This window comes from Schistocerca americana, chromosome 2, assembly GCF_021461395.2.
Source record: "Schistocerca americana isolate TAMUIC-IGC-003095 chromosome 2, iqSchAmer2.1, whole genome shotgun sequence".
NCBI classification, from domain to species: domain Eukaryota; kingdom Metazoa; phylum Arthropoda; class Insecta; order Orthoptera; family Acrididae; genus Schistocerca; species Schistocerca americana.
Genome location: NC_060120.1, coordinates 898,322,169 through 898,342,079, shown reverse-complemented (window position 1 = coordinate 898,342,079; position 19,911 = coordinate 898,322,169). Strand labels below are relative to the sequence as shown.

At 46.1% G+C, this 19,911-nt stretch overlaps 1 protein-coding gene across 1 annotated transcript in view; it reads left to right on the top strand.

Annotated features, from left to right (window-relative positions):
- The window catches only part of LOC124595306 (invertebrate-type lysozyme 6-like), a 66,259-nt gene that overhangs the window by 36,373 nt on the left and 9,975 nt on the right, over positions 1-19,911 (top strand). The window contains exons 2-3 of the mRNA XM_047133993.1: positions 6,866-7,048; positions 17,879-17,952. Of these exons, the coding sequence (XP_046989949.1) occupies positions 6,866-7,048; positions 17,879-17,952 (257 nt within the window). The remainder of the gene's footprint in view (positions 1-6,865; positions 7,049-17,878; positions 17,953-19,911) is intronic.

Genomic DNA, 19,911 nt, shown 5'->3' with positions numbered 1-19,911 from the left:
ACAAAGAGCCTCTGGTTTCACCGGGTCCCTTCCCCGACTTCACAACCGGATTCTGACCTGTCGTTCATGGATGTCACCCCCTCCTTGTCGGTGACGGGTGGGGACCCGGCGGTATGACTGGCTTTAGCGTGTTCAGCCCCCATTTAAATCATCGTTCTGTGGTTCTCCACTGGAATTGTAATGGATACTATCGTCACCTTTCGGAATTGAAATCCCTTCTTTCGTCCTACTCTGCAGCTTGTGTGGTTCTCCAGGAATCTCTTTTTACTGATGCTCACTCACCGACCCTCCATGGGTTCTGTGTTTTCTGTCGAAATCGGGTCGGACCCCTGCGGGCTTCTGGTGGCGTTTGTACGTTGGTCCTTACGGACATTGCTAGCACGTGGATTCCTCTTCAAACTACATTGGAAGTGGTTGCTGTTAGGGTCCACTTAGACTCTGCGGTCACAGTTTGCAATCTTTATCTCCCTCCTGACAGGGCTCTTACACCTGCTGCCTTATCTGCCCTTCTTCAGCAACTTCCTCCTCCCTTCCTTCTCCTTGGGAATTCTAATGCTCATCATCCCTTGTGGGGCAGTGCCTTTCTGTCTAGATGGGGTCTTCTTATAGACCAGTTTATTGCAGACCACGACTTGTGCCTTCTTAATGATGGGTCCCCTGCTCATTTCAGTGCTGGTCATGGTACCTTTTCTGCCATTGATCTTTATCTTTCTTCTCCCTCTCTCCTCCCTTCATTACACTGGTCGCCACACGACGACCGTTGTGATAGTGACCATTTCCCGTTGATTATCTCGCTCCCTTCCCGCTCCCTGGTGGACAGGTTACCTCGTTGGTCTTCCCAACGTACCGATTGGCCTCTATACACTGTACAGGTCGTGTTTTCTCCCTCTTTGTCGGGTTGTATTAATGACGTCCTACGTGACGTGTCTGACGCGATTGTTCACGCTGCTAGCATTAATGTCCTGCGCTCATCTGGGCCATTTCGTCGCCGGCAAGTCCCATGGTGGAGTACGGCCATTGCCATCCGTGATCGCCGTCGAGCTTTGCAACACTTTAAGAGGCACCCATCCGTAGCCAGCCTTACTACCTTTAAGCGCCTTCGCCCTAAAGCCCGTTATTTAATCAAACAGAGCAAGCGGATATGTTGGGAACGATTCGTTTCTTCCCTTGGTTCCACTGTCCCTCTGTCACGGGTATGGGCTACACTTCGCTCTCTCCAAGGTTGCCATCGGCAGTCCACCCTCCCATGCCTTCACCTCCCAGATGGCATTTGTGCAGACCCATTAGTTCTCGCAGAACATCTTGCGACCCATTTTGCAGTGGCATCAGCGTCAGCCTCCTATCCAGCTGCTTTCCTTCATAAAAAACAGCAGGCTGAAGCTCTCACCTTATGTTTCACCACTTGTGAGTCAGAATCTTACAACGAACCTTTTACTGAATGGGAATTTCTTTCTGCTCTATCTTCTTCTCATGATACGGCCTCTGGCCCAGATTCCATTCATAACCAACTGCTTCAACATCTCAGTGCTCCACAACGGCAACATCTTCTTCGGGTGTTTAACCGTATCTGGCTCCAGGGTGACTTCCCTTCTCAGTGGAGGGATAGCATCATGGTTCCTGTCCTTAAGCCTGGTAAGAACCCCCTATCTGTTGACAGCTATCGGCCAATTAGTTTGACCAATGTTGTTTGTAAGTTACTTGAATGGATGGTAGCCCGTCAGTTCACTTGGGTCCTCGAATCTCGGGATCTATTGTCCCCTTACCAGTTTGGCTTTCGAGAGGGACGATCTCCAATCGATCATTTACTTCACTTGGAATCCGCAGTTCGGCAGGCTTTTTCCCAGCGCCGCCATTTGGTTGCAGTGTTTTTTGACCTTTGCAAGGCCTATGACACGGCCTGGCGCCATCACATCTTACTAACCAGTCATCAGTGGGGTCTTCGGGGCCCACTCCCGATTTTTATCCGCCAGTTCCTGTTCCATCGGTCATTCAGAGTTCGAGTTGGTACTGCTTTTAGTTCTCCACGGACCCAGGAGATGGGCATCCCACAGGGTTCTGTCTTGAGTGTCCTTCTTTTCCTCATTGCTATCGATGGACTTGTGGCCTCTGTCGGTCCCTCGGTCGCCCCTGCCCTGTATGTGGATGATTTCTGCATTTGGGTTAGTTCCTCTTCGATGCCATCTGCAGAACGGCAGCTCCAGGTGGCTATACGGCGTGCCTCTGCATGGACCCTCTCACACGGGTTTCAATTGTCTCCTTTAAAATCGCGGGTGGTCCACTTCTGTCGCCGTACTACGGTCCACCCTGATCCAGAGCTGTCTCGCTGCACAAAGATTGCCTGTGGTTCCACAGTTTCGTTTCCTGGGTCTTCTTTTCGACAACAAGCTCACTTGGCTGTCCCACATCAGACTCCTGAAGGTAGGATGTTTCCGTAAACTCAATGTGCTTCGCTTCCTTGCCCACTCCTCTTGGGGTGCGGACCATTCCCTCCTCCTCAGTCTTTATCGTGCTCTAGTTCTGTCACGTTTGGACCATGGTTGTCAAGTTCATGGTTCAGCTGTTCCTTCCACACTGCACGTGCTGGATCCAGTCCACCATCGTGGTATCCGTTTGGCCACCGGTGCCTTCCCTACTAGCCCTGTGGATAGTCTCCTGGTTGAAGCTGGGATCCCCCCCTTTCTGTTCGGCGGTCCCAGCTTCTGGTGTCTTATGCCCTCACTATCCGTTCTTCTTCCACTCATCCTTCCTATTCTATCCTGTTCCCAGATCATGGACGTCGCCCACCCGACTCCCGCCCTCGGGCGGGTTTACCGGTTAGGCTGCGCCTTGCGTCTCTTTACCGTGATTTTCAGCTTTTTTCTTTGTCCTGTCTTCCTCGCTCCCTCCCCTCCACCCCTCCTTGGTTAGTTCCTCGGCCTCGAATTCGCATGGATCTCCGCTGCGGTCCGAAAGATTCCATCCCCCCGGTGGTGTTCCGTTACTTTTTCCGCCAAATTTTATGGGAGTTTCGGGATGCTGTTGTTTTTTACACTGATGGCTCTAAATCTGCTGATCATGTTGGGTATGCCTTCACGTCCTTTGTTGGAACGGAAAGTCATCTGCTGCCACCAACATGTGGGGTGTTTACTGCGGAATTGATGGCAATTTCCTGGGCCTTTACCTTTATTAAACAATCCCAACTCAACCGCGTTTTGTTATGTACGGACTCGATGAGTGGCCTTCTTGCTATTGACCAGTGTTTTACGCGCCATCCCTTGGTCTCTGCCATCCATGACCATCTCGCTGATCTTCACCGTGCTGCTTGTTCCATTGACTTCCTATGGGTCCCGGGCCATGTGGGTATCCCGGGTAATGAGCTCGCTGATCGTTTGGCTGGGGGAGCAGTTACTTACCCCCTTTTCTGTAACCCCTCCTGCAGCGGATTTACGGCTTCACATCAAATCCCACTTCGCACAGTCATGTGCCAATTCTTGGGAGGCTACTCCACTGTCTAATAAACTTCGTGCAATTAAGGTGACACTGGCTGGGCCCATGGCGTTCTTCCTTTCGCCTCTCCCGCAAGGACTCGACCACACTGTGTCGTCTCCGCATTGGCCATACCAGGCTGACCCATGGTTTTCTTTTGCGTGATGAGCCACCCCCGCTATGTGGTTGTGGAGCCTTCCAGTCAGTGGCCCACATTTTGGTTGAATGCCCCCTTCTTTTGGCTCTGCGTGCTAAGTACAGACTCCCCCACACTTTACCTTTGATGTTGGCTGATGATTCCCGGATGGTCTCTCTGGTTCTCGGTTTCCTCCGGGAGAGTGGTTTTTATTCTCAGTTTTAAAGTTTTTAATGTGTCTGTGGTGTTGGGGCAGGGCGGTGAGTGTTTGGGCGTCTCCCACTGTACGCCGTGTTCGGAGATTCCCGATTCACCTCCCTGACCGAGATCCTCTTTTCTTCCCCTTTTACTCTGTGTTTACCCTTTTTTTAAGGATTGGTTAGTTTCCTTTTCCCATACGTACATTCCAGCGGTTGCACCTTTTAAGTCACAGGTGGTCTTGCCTATGCTGCTTCGGCATAGTGTTGGGTTCGTTCTCCTGCTGACTTCCCTCATTTTGTTTTTACCATTGACAACATGACTGTCCTTTTACGTTTTTAGCTTTTCCCTTTTATTGTTCGGACTTTCTTGAGGTGTCCCATTAGCGGAATGGACCATATTTGAAACAAGGGACTGATGACCTTGCTGTTTGGTCCCTTAAACCTCAAACAACCAACCAACCAACCAACCATCCATCTCTCTCTCTCTCTCTCTCTCTCTCTCTCTCTCTCTCTCTCTCTCTTTGTACGCAACCTTCCCTTCAATAACCTATGAATTCTTCCCTTAGGATTTCTATCTCTTGCTTAATAATAACAAATGAAATGTTCACTTTGAAATTAATTCTTTTTCAATCTTCGCATACAAATTTAAATGCTACTTACTATAAGTGATTTGCTGATTATTTCGACGAAACATATGTGTCGTCGTCGTGGCCCTCAGTCGTTACCTGCAATAACTCAAAACGGTTCCTTACCTTTTTTACTGTTACTGGATCGCCATCTGACTGCTACATCGAACTGCGACATGAATATACTTACACTCTTTTACTGTACTCTATTAGATGCTGGTGGGCTGTCATAATAAGTGGCTGTTTTTATTACCAAAGCGGACATTTTTCTTTAACAGTAAAGCTGACGTTATTCTTTAATTAATTTGACTGAAGTTACGTAATTCATAGTTAAAATTTTTGCTTGACAACGATAAAGTTTTGCAAAGTTTTACGTTGATGGTTTTTGGGATGGATTATAATAAGTAATGCAATATTGCTGGCAAAAATTAATTATATTTTGAATGAAATAATTTCACAAACGTGCAAATGGGACTTACTTTTTACAATAATCTTACAACTAGCATTGTGCAAACCTACCTTCAGTAGTCTTGAGTTTCTCAAAAAAATAATTCAATTATATTAGTTCCTCTTATGATAATAGTTGATGTCTCTGTACATCCGTTTATAATCTCTTCTAAATCATACCTGCTCGCTGGCACACACACGACTCCTCTCAACCTCTCGCTTCGGACCTGCTACCGACTTGCTCCACTTCTCGCTTACTACTGACTTCATACGAACGCTAAAGTGCGGTCTCTTCCGCCAATAATGCTTTCTGGTGCGGACAATCCCTGCTACAATTACAAAATGTATCAATGCGCGGTCTTTCCCGCTCTTTTCTTAAAATTTATCCATACGCGGTCTCTCCTGCCCTTTTTAAAATTATATCAATGTGTGCTCTCTCCTGCCAACAATACTTTGGTGCAGACGTTCCCTGCTACCACAATTATTTCCAACATGACAAATATTAATTATTCCTACTTAATCCTATTAATAAAATATAAACATCTTTCATAAATTGTGGCTTGACAGTAGACAATAGAAATATACACGTCTTACACCGTTATACCATTTTCTGCTGCTATTGATATCATCCCTATACTCATCCGATCAGAAGTCCTTGTCTTCTTTCCATTTCACTTCACTGACTCCTAGAAAATCTAGATTGAGCCTTTGCATTTCCGTTTTCAGATTTTCTAGCTTCCCTACCCTGTTCAAACTTCTGACAATCCACGCCCCGAGTTTTAGAACGCTAGCCTTTCGTTGGTTATTCAATCTTTTTCTCATGTTAACCTCCCACTTGGCAGTCCCTTCCCAGAGATCCGAATGGGGGACCATTACGGAATCTTCTGCCAATGGAGAGATCATCATGACACTTCCTTAGTTGCAGGTCACATGTCATGTGGATAAACGCTATGTCTCTTTAGTGCAGTGGTTTCCACTGCCTTCTGCTTCCTCATGCCGTTGATCACTGCTGATTCTTCTGCCTATAGGGCAGTTTCCCACTCCAGAGACAAGTGTGCCCTGAACCTCTGTGCGCTCCTCCACCGTCTTTGACAAGGCCGTTGGCAGAATGAGAGAGACTTCTTATGCCGGAAGTCTTCGGCCACCAATGCTGATCATTAATCAAAATTTAGGCGCTAGGGGGTTTAGAACCCGGTAGCGAGGACGTTTTTGATTACTAAGACTCTACCTCTCGACCGTGGTATACCACGCAAATATAGGTGCTTTAATCTAATTTAGGGGGAGTACCAATTGGGCTTAGGCGTGAATGGGAATTTGGATTGAGGAGGAAGGCATACTAGGGTAGTGTTTGTAGTTTTGCAAAGTCACTGTGCAAGGCTGGCATAGTGGGTGGCACATTTGCCTAGTCAGTGGGAGTCCTGACTTGGAACAAATTTTGGTTTGTCACTTCAGTCTGCAAATATACAGATGTTTGTTCCTCTGTACGAGATACACTGATGATGAGTTATAAACCCGAAAACCGGTTTAGGTAAGTAAAGCTTCTAGTACAACTCAAAAGACATAGAAGACATCCTTTAAGAAACAGACCATTCGCCTTTCTTACTACCGACCTTGGCTGCTAGCTGTATTTCATGTCTCTTTGGTACGTTACGCTTATACATTTCATTGACGTAACTGTCAAGCAGTACGCCACTAGTAATGTATTCGGACATTACACGACTCTCTCTCTCAGCTCAATTAACTCACGTTTCTCTACATTTTGAGCAAGCCGCGCATTCTTCACGCCAAACAGAAATTCAGTGTCATCATGTATCATGCTAATGCCACTCAACAATGACACTTCGCTATACACTACAGAGTCATCAGCGAACAGTGACAGATTGCTTAAAGGAAGTTACTTGATCTAGATACTTACACTCCTTCAGAAAAGGAGTTTTCGAGCACGGCAAATGCTGAGAGCGCCCATATTCATAATTACTTTCCACTGCCAGGTACCAACGTGACTCGCCCGACGTTCGACTCGTGCTACGGGTGCATCTGTGAGGCCTCTTCGCGGTGCAATCCGAAGCTGGGCTGCAACAAGGGCGTGTGCGGCCTCTTCCAGATCACCAAGCCGTACTGGCTCGACGCTGGCTCACCCATTGTTCCGGGGACCTCGCCGGATGCCGAAGATGGTGAGTTACTCAAAAGTTTCTTTACTTCCGGTACGTGAAGTTCCGTGCTTAAATATCATTCCTGAAGCAGGCCCATTCGACTCTCAAAATTCTCGAGAAAACAGTGTGTAAGGTGTCAGGCAAATCCAACACCTTCCATGAAAACCCTGACATGATAAACAAATCCAGTAGTATGTCACATAGCTCCGAATAAATCGTGACATTAAATTAACCAAAGTAATACGAGTAACGAGTGAGCAAATGGAATACCACAGACTAACACAAAAATGCCTAAATGCATGTCATACCTTCCCACCGTGAGGCAGACGCAGTTCTGACGGGAGAAACGAGAACAGAAGCAGAGAGCACAACCGTGTTAAGCTGGAAGGCCCTACGATAAGGGACAGACACCCACGTGGCCAGCTAACCGCTAGGACCACCCCAACTGCAAGTTTTAGCGTGAGACTTTTTCGCGTCTCTGTTACGTTGCAAACTTTAAAAACATTCCCCCACCACGAAAAGTATAACGTTTCTCATTGGATAGACAGAATTTTTGTAGGTGGAGCTTAAGGTTAACATTGAGACCCTGATTGGTCAGATGAAAACACAGCCAGATAGTTTTTTAAACCAACTTCGGTAAATTGTAGTAAGGAGAAGTTAGGTGGGAGTTGCTTCCGAGACGGCGAGGTGAGCGGAGCTGTGCTGCCCGCCGCCCCCTGACGAACACCGACATGGTAATGAACGAACACGATGCCACATAACAGCGCATAAAGCTTCACTCAGAACTGCAGAAGTCTCATCTCTTATACCCCCTTTTTGCGTAATACTAATGTCGATCGTCAATTAAAGCTCATGGTGTTCACATTTGCCACTTGAAGTAAAAATCTGAAACGCGATGATTTTTCTGTTATATAGTTATTGAGAAGCCACATCAGCCACTGTAATTTACGGCAAGTTAGATAAGTAATGAAAGATAATTGAGGGTCACTGTAGACCATTTTGTAAGTTTTCTCTTTTGTGAAACTTAATTTAAACCTAGATTGTAGATGTGATATAGCATAGATCATCCTTCGATCCATTGTAGAATTTGGAAACCCATTCAGGGAATATTCGTTCACATTTTTGTTGAACGCAGTTGGTTTTTACCATCCTTTATTAAAACATTTCCTTTTATCAATAGTGCAATTTATAAACAATGTTTTGTGAGTAGAATAAAATTTCCAATGGTAAACTTAACTGCTTTTTCGACGTTATTTTACCAGCTAACTAAAAATAGGAAAGCCTTGAACCCCTTCCACTAAATCTAGTTAGTATTAAGATTCTTTTACAGGGAGTGCAGTGGAGCTGACGCTGAAATCATTTGGTTATATCATCGCTAGTCTCACTGAACTCTTCTGAATTCTACATGTCATGTGTGGTCTGACGTCTCCCTACCAGCAACAGGTCCCAGGTTCAAACTAGTCAATTCCCTAAAAAACACGCTCAGAGCGTCGTTGCGCGAAAGTGGTAGGGAGACACGACTTAGAACAGACACCACGCAGAATGTTAGAAGTGCTTCCAGAGTGTCATTACTTACCCAAAGCAAGTTTCTGTTTTCGACATTGTGTATGGTTCTGTCGCATAATGTTCGCCTGACAAGTGAACTGCCTGGATTCAGTTCCTGGCTGTCGTAAATTAACTTCAATAAATTTATTAAATTACTTTTAATTAAATATTCTACGACCCTTCTCTTGAGACATCGTGGGTCAGCTATCTACAGAACGTGAACTGCATTCCTTTGCAGTGTAGCGCTACCGCAATTCTTGCTCTGATTTACAGGGTGGAAGAAATTGGAACGTGATTCAAAGAGCAAACGTTACTTACACCTTTTCAGCCATGCGCCCTTCTGTGGCGTGATCACCGGATGGTGGTACATTGACACTTCTGTGAATAAAGGATCACTCTAAGACCACGCCGTTTAGCAACATCTTCGGTGTCACCCGCCCTCCTTTGGTGAGCGCTTTAAAAATCAGCCTGTACAAAGACAAGCCATGACGGAATCTTAGGCGCCTGCAAGCACACAATCCCTGACACCTCCAATTCCACTAGCGACATGCAGGCACCTGTAACTTCGTCGTGGCTTATCACTGTACAGGCCGATTTTTTAAGTGCTCAGCAAAGGAGGGCGGTTGGTACCGACGATGTTGCCCAACTGCATGTTCTCAGACGAACCCTTTGTCCTTTTATTCACATGTTTGTCAATGTCGCATCCCTCCGTGGTCGGGCTACAGGAGGTCGCAAAACAGGAGGCTGAAAAAGCATAACCACCCTTTGCCGCTTTGGATCACATTCAGATTTCGTCGAATGGTTTTGAATGGTCCTCAGTGGTTCCACCTTGAACATCAGAGCAAAAACTACAGTCGCACTGCAATCCAAGGGGATGCGATGACGACCAGTGGAGTTGCTGGCTCGTAATGTCAAGAGAGAAGTGTTGAATCGTCCGGCGGGTGTAAGCAACACCGACTCAAAGGAAGGCCTCGGCGCTCGTTCGTGACGTCGCGTCAGCTAGGCACGGCGAACGCCAGGTCTGTTGCAGGCAGAAACGCCTGGGCGTGCTTATAACTATAAATCCCTTATTTTTGGACAAAATGTCTGGTATTGTTTTGGATTCTGCAGTTTTATTTAGATGAAAGATTTTCTTACTATCGTAAAGCTACAAATGAAGATCATAGTTCTGTATTACTGAATCCTGTCCAAACAAACGTAGATCAATATGAGAAGATGCTTTGCCCCATTGCAAGCTTCGAAAATTTTACATTCAAGTAACTATATTTACTTGATCCATTTTGCTATCGAAACTTACTCCAAACCCCAACCCCCTTACAATGAACTATTTCCTTTTATTTATTTATTTATTTATTTATTTATTTCCGTTTGACATCGTCACTGGAAATGTGAACTAATATACATGTGTAAATGTTCAGCTGTTGCCAGTCATTAGATTACAGTCGTTTTCAACGAAAGGAATTCTAAACAGGAAACAAAATAGCTTCATACATCGAAAATACTGCTGAACTTAAACTTTTTTAAACATGCACATTAGAAAAGATAAATATACCCCTCTTGCAACTGAAGGAGAAACTTTATAAGATAAAAAATTTTATTTGATAAAACAAGTATTTCTCTTTTGCCTCTTCTTCTGTCCGCCACCCCCTCCCCCAAAGTGTACAATCGCAAGATATTTCATTAACAATCAGTGCTCCTCACCCCATAGTCAACCAAGATACCTCAAGAAAAGCACCAATATGTTCAGTTTCTTGTAAAAGCAACCCAGTACAAACGTAACTTCCTCAGATTTACAAATAAGTTAAAAAACACGAATTCTGTTGCTGCTGGACCATGAAGTTATTTTTGTAATTCAATCCTTAAAACAGGTGGAAATTTAAGTTCAGGAGTACATTATTTGTAAAGAAGTGTAATGAATTGCACAATTAATTGATTGCAGAAATCTCTCAGAACAATGTGTGTTGGTCAACTACCGCCAGTAGTTACACATTTTCCTGTGTCAGAGGGAGACACTACCATTATGAGTATGCCTGTAACAGACCTGGCGTTCGCCGTGCCTAGCTGACGTGACGTCACCAACAAGCGCCGAGACCTTCCTTTGAGTCGGTGTTGGTGTAAGCAGTGTCAAATGTCGAGAAAGTCGTCCTCTTGCTTATCGCACTGAGAGCTATCGTTAACGACTGCAAGATGTGTAGGAATCAATGCCCCAAGGAACGTGGTGGTTTCAATGACGCCCTTCATGTCACCCCCTGACCCATCTCCGCATCAGATCTGAGCGGTGGTGTGTCTGAAATGTTTTCCTCGGCCAGCCATAAGAAAACAGCTTGCTTTCAACGCTGTGCGTCGCGGCTCTGATCTCCATCGCAGGCGCGCCAAAAGAAGTGGTGAAATTTGCATAAGAAGGGGTGTGACGATCTCTCCCATCATGAGATAGGTCCGCGGTGGCGTTGGTCGGAATTTTGGTGAAGCTTGATGCCAACGTGACAACATTCGATCTCCTTCGACCTCACGTGAACTTCTGAGCTCCAACCTCTTCCCCCCCCCCCCCCCCCCCCCTGCATTTATCGACACCTTGCTGTTGAAGCTTCGCCGATCCCGAGGGTGACGTCGGGGTGCGCCATGCTTTTGCACCAGTAACAGAGGAAGACTGTAGGCACCTTTGAGCCAAATTTCAAACTTCGACGTCGCATTGGGGGACGAATTACGGGTTTCCGAAAAAGTAATCCTTTGTGTTGCACAGTGTACATTGATCGGTGCAGAAGAAAGTCCTCTTTTATCAGGATAGTGCACCTGCCCACACGGGGCTTTGGCTGTGGGGAAAACAAGCACCATATTCAGCAGGTATATCACTGTGCGACTCCCTCTATCCTACCTTCTAAGGAAATCATACGTGGTAAATGTGTAGACCACAGAACAGGATTATCGCACTGCTAGTATCGAATATACTCACTGAAAAACGTTACACAAAATGTGTCGAACCAAACGATACTAACAATATGCACATGACAACTCTGCAATTCATACTTAAGTGAGTAGCAGAGGGTTCATAGAGCCATTTTCAGAGCGTTTAGATTGCTACACTTGGAATAAATATGTTCGTGCAAGCTCTGATTTCTCTAATTCTACTGCAATTACTATTTAGGTAGGATTAAAAAAATCATTCGGAGGGGCGAGCTGGTTACGGAAATTTCGTGTTAAGATGTCTGTGCAAAGAAAAAGCTTTTTTAATGACGTCCACCTCAGCTAGCGTATCATGTTCGTAGCACTATCTCCCCGATTTCACGATAATGCAAAGCGTGCTGCTATTTCGAATTTTTCGATGTCCTTCGTCATTCCTACCTGGTAAGTCAATCCTATCTGGTAAGGGTCCCATATCGCGCAACAATGCTCAGAAGAGAACGGCCAGCCGTAGTGTAGGCAGTTTCTTTAGTAGATACGTGTTAATTTCTCTGCCTGTAATAAACAGTCTTTGGTTCGCCTTCCACACAACGTTTTCTATGTGATGCTTTAAATTTAAATTGTTTGTAATTGTAATTCCCAGGCATTTAGTTGACTCGACAACCCTCATGTATGTGTGATTTACCGTGTAACCTAAGTTTAATGGAATTTTTAATGCTTTCCTGGAGGAACTCTCACTCTATAGTTCGGGTACAATAGCCACCGTTCGTACCATACAGATGTTATGTCTAAATCATTTTGCAATTAGTTTGATCTCCTAATGACTTCGTTAGACTGTAAAGGAAAGCGTCATTTGGAAACAGACTGCGGTCTGCTCAGATTGTCTCCTAGCTCATTTATACAGATGGAGTACAAAAAGTGCCTATAACGCTTTCTTGGAACGCCAGATATCAAATCTGGCAGAGTCGATGACGCCATCAGTTACTACTAACTGGGATCTTTCTGATAAGATATCACAAACGCAGACTTACAACTGAGACGATACTCAATAGTCATGCTATTTTATTACGAGCCACTTGGCAAGGTACAGTTTCGAAACCATAACGGAAATCTAGAAATAGGGAGCCATCGATAGCTCTCATAAAGAGCCAAAGAATTGTATTTTTTGAATACGAGCTGGCTATGTATCAACAGATCGTTTTCTTCTAAGTGTTTAACGATGTTAGAACGCAATGTGCTCCAAAATCCTATTGCAAATGTATGTCAGTGACATGAGCCTGTAACTCTGATGATTACTCCTATTTCCTTTCTAGTGTGCTGATGTGACCCGGGGTACAATGAAGTTTGCGTTAAACTCAGAGCTTCTGTAAAACGTCGGCCATATTGGAGATCTGCTTTTTTCTTTTGTTTTAAAAAGGGCATCCCTTTCTTCTGTGGTATTGTTGTGACGTGTTTAGTGTACCATGGAGAATCTGTTCCGCTTCTCAATATTTGATTGGCATGAAACTCACGTTTTCTGTCAATTCTATTTCTTTGAATTTAAGTAACATCTGATCTACGCCTACATAGTTTGAAAGAAACAGACTGTATGTTAGGCAGGCGTCCGGCATATTTTTATCAAATTTCTTATGCAGTTGTATTTGCATTTATTTTGGGTGAATTTGAATGTTACGGTATTAGGTCTAGCTACAATCACCATGTTGTCACCAATCTCTGTACCTATTATGATGCTCTCTATTTCATCAGGATTGTTTCTTGTTAACAGGTAGAGGATGTTACGGCAACCACGTAAACGTCGTATGGGGTCCTGTTCGAAACAATTTTTGGAGAAAGTACTTAGTAAAATTTCGAACGATGTTTCATGCCTACCACCTGTTTTAAACATGTAGTCCCGTCAACATATCGAAAGTAGATAGGTTTCACAACAAACTGTAGCTGTCTCGTATGAATCTGTACCTATTCGAAATGACTCGAATTTTCTCTTGTTAACTGAAAGAAAACCGTTACAGAAAAACGTGAATCGTTGCAGTTCCTTGAAGAACCTTTTTCATTTCAACCAACAGTCGGTGTTCTACCACATCCGCTATCAACAAAAAAGTTATATTTGCCTTACCTGAAAGTATTGCTGAGATGGATGACGCAGTGGCAGACACCCAGAACACACGTTAAATAAAAATGGGGCTCACATTTACTTTCAGCTATCAACATTTACGTTAACTGAAATTTCCCTTAGTTCCTGAGGGCGGAACTCTGGCGTGGTTCCTTGGAAATGACGACAGCTTCTTCCTTACTCCATTCTCCTCAAGCTAAGCTGATGCTCTGCCTCCGAAGAAGAGACGTTAAACTTTATACACACGATATAGAGTTCTGATACTTCGTAGAAAAATGGAATGCTGTACCCTACGCAAGATGGTTGAAGTGATTTTTTTCTATAAACATTCGTAGCATATGGAGTACCCAGTTACGATAATCTGAGGGAAGAACTATCAGTCCGTAACTTCACATTACAAATTAAAATCGAGGCATTTATCAGACAACGATTAGTACTGTGCTAACCAGGTATGATTCAGATTGTTGTGGTACGTCATTACTTCCCTAGGACATGTGAACCAACGTAAACAGAAAATCCTTCTGATAACGACGGCTTCATATGGAAGCTGAGCCACGCTGCAGCTTTACAGTGCATTTGTACGATTCTGGCTAGATTACGGATGCACGGCATGCAGAATATAACCTATGACACTTGGCATGGGACAGACACAGGAGACCACTTCTACGTATGTTTACAATTTTAATGAAATTTTTCATGAACATAACTACACTCCTGGAAATGGAAAAAAGAACACCTTGACACCGGTGTGTCAGACCCACCATACTTGCTCCGGACACTGCGAGAGGGCTGTACAAGCAATGATCACACGCACGCCACAGCGGACACACCAGGAACCGCGGTGTTGGCCGTCGAATGGCGCTAGCTGCGCAGCATTTGTGCACCGCCGCCGTCAGTGTCAGCCAGTTTGCCGTGGCATACGGAGCTCCATCGCAGTCTTTAACACTGGTAGCATGCCGCGACAGCGTGGACGTGAACCGTATGTGCAGTTGACGGACTTTGAGCGAGGGCGTATAGTGGGCATGCGGGAGGCCGGGTGGACGTACCGCCGAATTGCTCAACACGGGGGGCGTGAGGTCTCCACAGTACATCGATGTTGTCGCCAGTGGTCGGCGGAAGGTGCACGTGCCCGTCGACCTGGGACCGGACCGCAGCGACGCACGGATGCACGCCAAGACCGTAGGATCCTACGCAGTGCCGTAGGGGACCGCACCGCCACTTCCCAGCAAATTAGGGACACTGTTGCTCCTGGGGTATCGGCGAGGACCATTCGCAACCGTCTCCATGAAGCTGGGCTACGGTCCCGCACACCGTTAGGCCGTCTTCCGCTCACGCCCCAACATCGTGCAGCCCGCCTCCAGTGGTGTCGCGACAGGCGTGAATGGAGGGACGAATGGAGACGTGCCGTCTTCAGCGATGAGAGTCGCTTCTGCCTTGGTGCCAGTGATGGTCGTATGCGTGTTTGGCGCCGTGCAGGTGAGCGCCACAATCAGGACTGCATACGACCGAGGCACACAGGGCCAACACCCGGCATCATGGTGTGGGGAGCGATCTCCTACACTGGCCGTACACCACTGGTGATCGTCGAGGGGACACTGAATAGTGCACGGTACATCCAAACCGTCATCGAACCCATCGTTCTACCATTCCTAGACCGGCAAGGGAACTTGCTGTTCCAACAGGACAATGCACGTCCGCATGTATCCCGTGCCACCCAACGTGCTCTAGAGGGTGTAAGTCAACTACCCTGGCCAGCAAGATCTCCGGATCTGTCCCCCATTGAGCATGTTTGGGACTGGATGAAGCGTCGTCTCACGCGGTCTGCACGTCCAGCACGAACGCTGGTCCAACTGAGGCGCCAGGTGGAAATGGCATGGCAAGCCGTTCCACAGGACTACATCCAGCATCTCTACGATCGTCTCCATGGGAGAATAGCAGCCTGCATTGCTGCGAAAGGTGGATATACACTGTACTAGTACCGACATTGTGCATGCTCTGTTGCCTGTGTTTATGTGCCTGTGGTTCTGTCAGTGTGATCATGTGATGTATCTGACCCCAGGAATGTGTCAATAAAGTTTCCCCTTCCTGGGACAATGAATTCACGGTGTTCTTATTTCAATTTCCAGGAGTGTATATGGCTATAATTATAGATGGGTAGCAGAGGGACTAACTTCGCTGTTCAGTAGTTTTAGCTGAGTTTATCTTACAGATTCGTTTAGCAATTTACCATACTACCCGCGGAATCACTCGCAATCAAGGGATTATTAAATTAATCAATGATTGTATTGTAAATTTCTTGAGGGGGGGGGAGGGTCTGACAGGAAAAGTAATATAAATGTCCAGTTAGCTACCTATAATGTAGCATCATTCATAAATTTGCAGTCTTATATTGCTCAAGATGGCAGTACCATTATAAATAGTCACACAACGCGCGAAAGTCTAAAACGTTCGACTGTAGTGTGGTAAACTGATTGTCAGCTCACGATGCACAATTAGTCACATTAGCTAACATAGCCACATGTACAGCCAGAAACAGTAAAAGAAACCAATGAGGCTGATTAAAAATAATACTACTGAAGATTTTAAAGAAAGCTTAAAAAGTGGTGACCAAGGTAAAGTTCACAATGAGCCTGTTGCTAGCTCTAAGTTAGACATTTCTTAAAGATTTTGTATCAATTTTTGAAAGTAATTTCTCTAAAAGAGTATTAAATGTAATAATGGGAATTCGTTAAGGAAACCATGGGTCACTATTGGTATCAGACTCCTCACAACGAAAAAACGCGTGCACAAAACGCCCACAAATACTTGCGTAATGCAAACAGTGCCGTAACATATCAAGAAATTGTTGCAAGTCCTATACCATGCACATCGTTGTTGGAAACTGATCAGCAGTAAAATCAAATCTTTATAGAATATGGTAAAGAGAGGGACAGACAAAGAAGCCATAGAATATTACATTATTTCTGTTAATGCTGATGGGATCATTGTAAAAGTCAATTCATGTTTAGAAAATTATTAACATTTACTTCTAAAAAATTGATGTGCAAATAGTTCAGAGCAGATAGCAAGACATTAAACTGAAGCAATACAGAAATTATTTAGTGAAATAAAAATTAATCTCACATCCTCATCTGAAATAAGGAAGATCATCATGTCTCTAAAATGTAAATTGTCCTGTACCCTTACATGATTTATTTTCGCTGTTGAGGTATGCTTAGATGAGAAAAGTAGATGGAAGTGACAGACATTAAGTTGCGGTGAAATAAACATCGACCATGTCCGGCCACTGGGACAAAATATACTGCACTCGCCTTGGAATAGGGCACAGCACAATGACCAATGGTTCCTTCCTTTGACAGAAGGCCCCTCAAAAGTGTGGCACTACTGGCATACAGATTTCATTTCGCCAGTTCACCTAAATGTTTTGTATTCATAGGAGGAGGGCAGAGATTAGTTTCAGTTGATATGCCCTCTATTTCAGCAGACAATACGAAAATGTGGTAAGACTTAAGATACTGTGTGGGCTCTGACTTTGTTCCGTAAACTATTAGGATAGGTAGGAGAGGAGGTACTGGCAGAAGTAAAGCTGTGATGGTGGCTTGTGTGTCGTACTTACATAATTCGACAGTGCACTTGCCCGCGAAAGGCGAAGGTCCCAGGGTCTAGTCCCGGTCTGGTATATAGTTTTAATCTGCCAGAAAGTTTTATATCAGGGAGGTGGTTTTAATGTACTGTCAGGAAGGCTGATTCATTGTGGTATTTTGTAAGTGATGATCCAGCCACTTCAGTGAACTTTTATTTTCCTTTTTAGCCTTTATTCCACACTCCCAGCTGGGAGATATTTGTATATCAACTACATATGGGAACGTTTTGTGGGCTCAGAAATGTCTGTGATGACATCATCGTGCTCTGTAGAAACACACAGCAGTGCAGCGCATTTGACGAGGGAAATACCAGGTATCGAAATCTGGATACAAACCTCGGGAAACCGTATATGATTCATACTGATGACTTTATATACATATGTATCTGAACTATATCAAGCGATTTTTAAACGAAAATTTTGCGTCCATTCGTTTGGCTGCACTCACCGTTGTTGTTGCAGATGTCTTACTTCTGTACAGGTAACTCAATAGCTGTCAAAGAGAACCGTTGTTGATGGGGACGATATTGTATACGGCTCATAGCTCATACTTTGTGTCTTTGAAAGTAGTCACTTCCCTAGGAGATCCGTTGAAATCACATTTTTACTTTTGTTATTGATAAGCGACGTGTAATAAGTGTGCTTCGTGTTCCAGCTTTCGAGCGCTGCACCACACACACTTTCTGCGCCCTAGAGACCGTGCAGCTCTACATGGCGCGGTACGGCAAGGTACGTCGCTCTATTATCAAAATAATGAAAAATGCAGCTTTGTGTGTGTGTGTGTGTGTGTGTGTGTGTGTGTGTGTGTGTGTGTGTGTGTGTGTGTGTGTTTTTTTTTAGACTACCAAAGGACATGAAGGAGCTATTTCGTTAAGTAATAAAAACGTCGTTTTAGCGTTGTTAACCGACGCGGTAAGTCTTAGTTCACTAAAATGCACTAGAAGATAGTAACTTATGAGGCGGTGGCATTGCGCAATTTTTTATTAATTTTGTGTGTACCAATAGTTTGAGAATTTAACAAAATGGTATCCCGCAGATGAAAGTGGCTAATAAAAGAAGTAATTCCTCGGCTTCGCTGCTGAACTAAGACACAAATGAATTACATACATTGGCAGCGAGCAGGCATTGATGGAAATAAATGGAAAAAGTTGAAAATTTGTACCGGACCGGGAGATCCGGGTTCGAACCCTGGTCCGGCACAAGTTTTCAACTTTCCCCATTTCTCCCCAGGGGGCCCACAGTTCCTATTGTGGGTACGTGTGTGGCGCGCATGGGGCCCCGAGCTATTGCAGTCTCCTTCCTTTTTCCAGACTGCATTACCGTCCCTGTTCCTCTCCTTCCCTGTCCTTGCTCCTTTCTCCCTGCCCCCTCCTTTCCCTCTTGGTGGACTTCTTTATATCGCCCTGGCTACCCTCCCGGCTTTGTTTTGATATGAGATATTGTTTAGTTTGCTGTTTCCATCTCCTTTTCGACGTTTTTGCTCCCCTTGGGGTTTGAGATTTATTTCCAACGTTTTCTGTGAGCCATTTGGGGATGAACTCCCAGCCTAGATTCCATGGTACAGGCTCCTCTCCCCCTTCCCCTCCCCTCGCCACCCTTTTCCCCTCGCCACCCTTTTCCCCTCGCCACCCTTTTCCCCTCGCCACCCTTTTCCCCTCGCCACCCTTTTCCCCTCGCCACCCTTTTCCCCTCGCCACCCTTTTCCCCTCGCCACCCTTTTCCCCTCGCCACCCTTTTCCCCTCGCCACCCTTTTCCCCTCGCCACCCTTTTCCCCTCGCCACCCTTTTCCCCTCGCCACCCTTTTCCCCTCGCCACCCTTTTCCCCTCGCCACCCTTTTCCCCTCGCCACCCTTTTCCCCTCGCCACCCTTTTCCCCTCGCCACCCTTTTCCCCTCGCCACCCTTTTCCCCTCGCCACCCTTTTCCCCTCGCCACCCTTTTCCCCTCGCCACCCTTTTCCCCTCGCCACCCTTTTCCCCTCGCCACCCTTTTCCCCTCGCCACCCTTTTCCCCTCGCCACCCTTTTCCCCTCGCCACCCTTTTCCCCTCGCCACCCTTTTCCCCTCGCCACCCTTTTCCCCTCGCCACCCTTTTCCCCTCGCCACCCTTTTCCCCTCGCCACCCTTTTCCCCTCGCCACCCTTTTCCCCTCGCCACCCTTTTCCCCTCGCCACCCTTTTCCCCTCGCCACCCTTTTCCCCTCGCCACCCTTTTCCCCTCGCCACCCTTTTCCCCTCGCCACCCTTTTCCCCTCGCCACCCTTTTCCCCTCGCCACCCTTTTCCCCTCGCCACCCTTTTCCCCTCGCCACCCTTTTCCCCTCGCCACCCTTTTCCCCTCGCCACCCTTTTCCCCTCGCCACCCTTTTCCCCTCGCCACCCTTTTCCCCTCGCCACCCTTTTCCCCTCGCCACCCTTTTCCCCTCGCCACCCTTTTCCCCTCGCCACCCTTTTCCCCTCGCCACCCTTTTCCCCTCGCCACCCTTTTCCCCTCGCCACCCTTTTCCCCTCGCCACCCTTTTCCCCTCGCCACCCTTTTCCCCTCGCCACCCTTTTCCCCTCGCCACCCTTTTCCCCTCGCCACCCTTTTCCCCTCGCCACCCTTTTCCCCTCGCCACCCTTTTCCCCTCGCCACCCTTTTCCCCTCGCCACCCTTTTCCCCTCGCCACCCTTTTCCCCTCGCCACCCTTT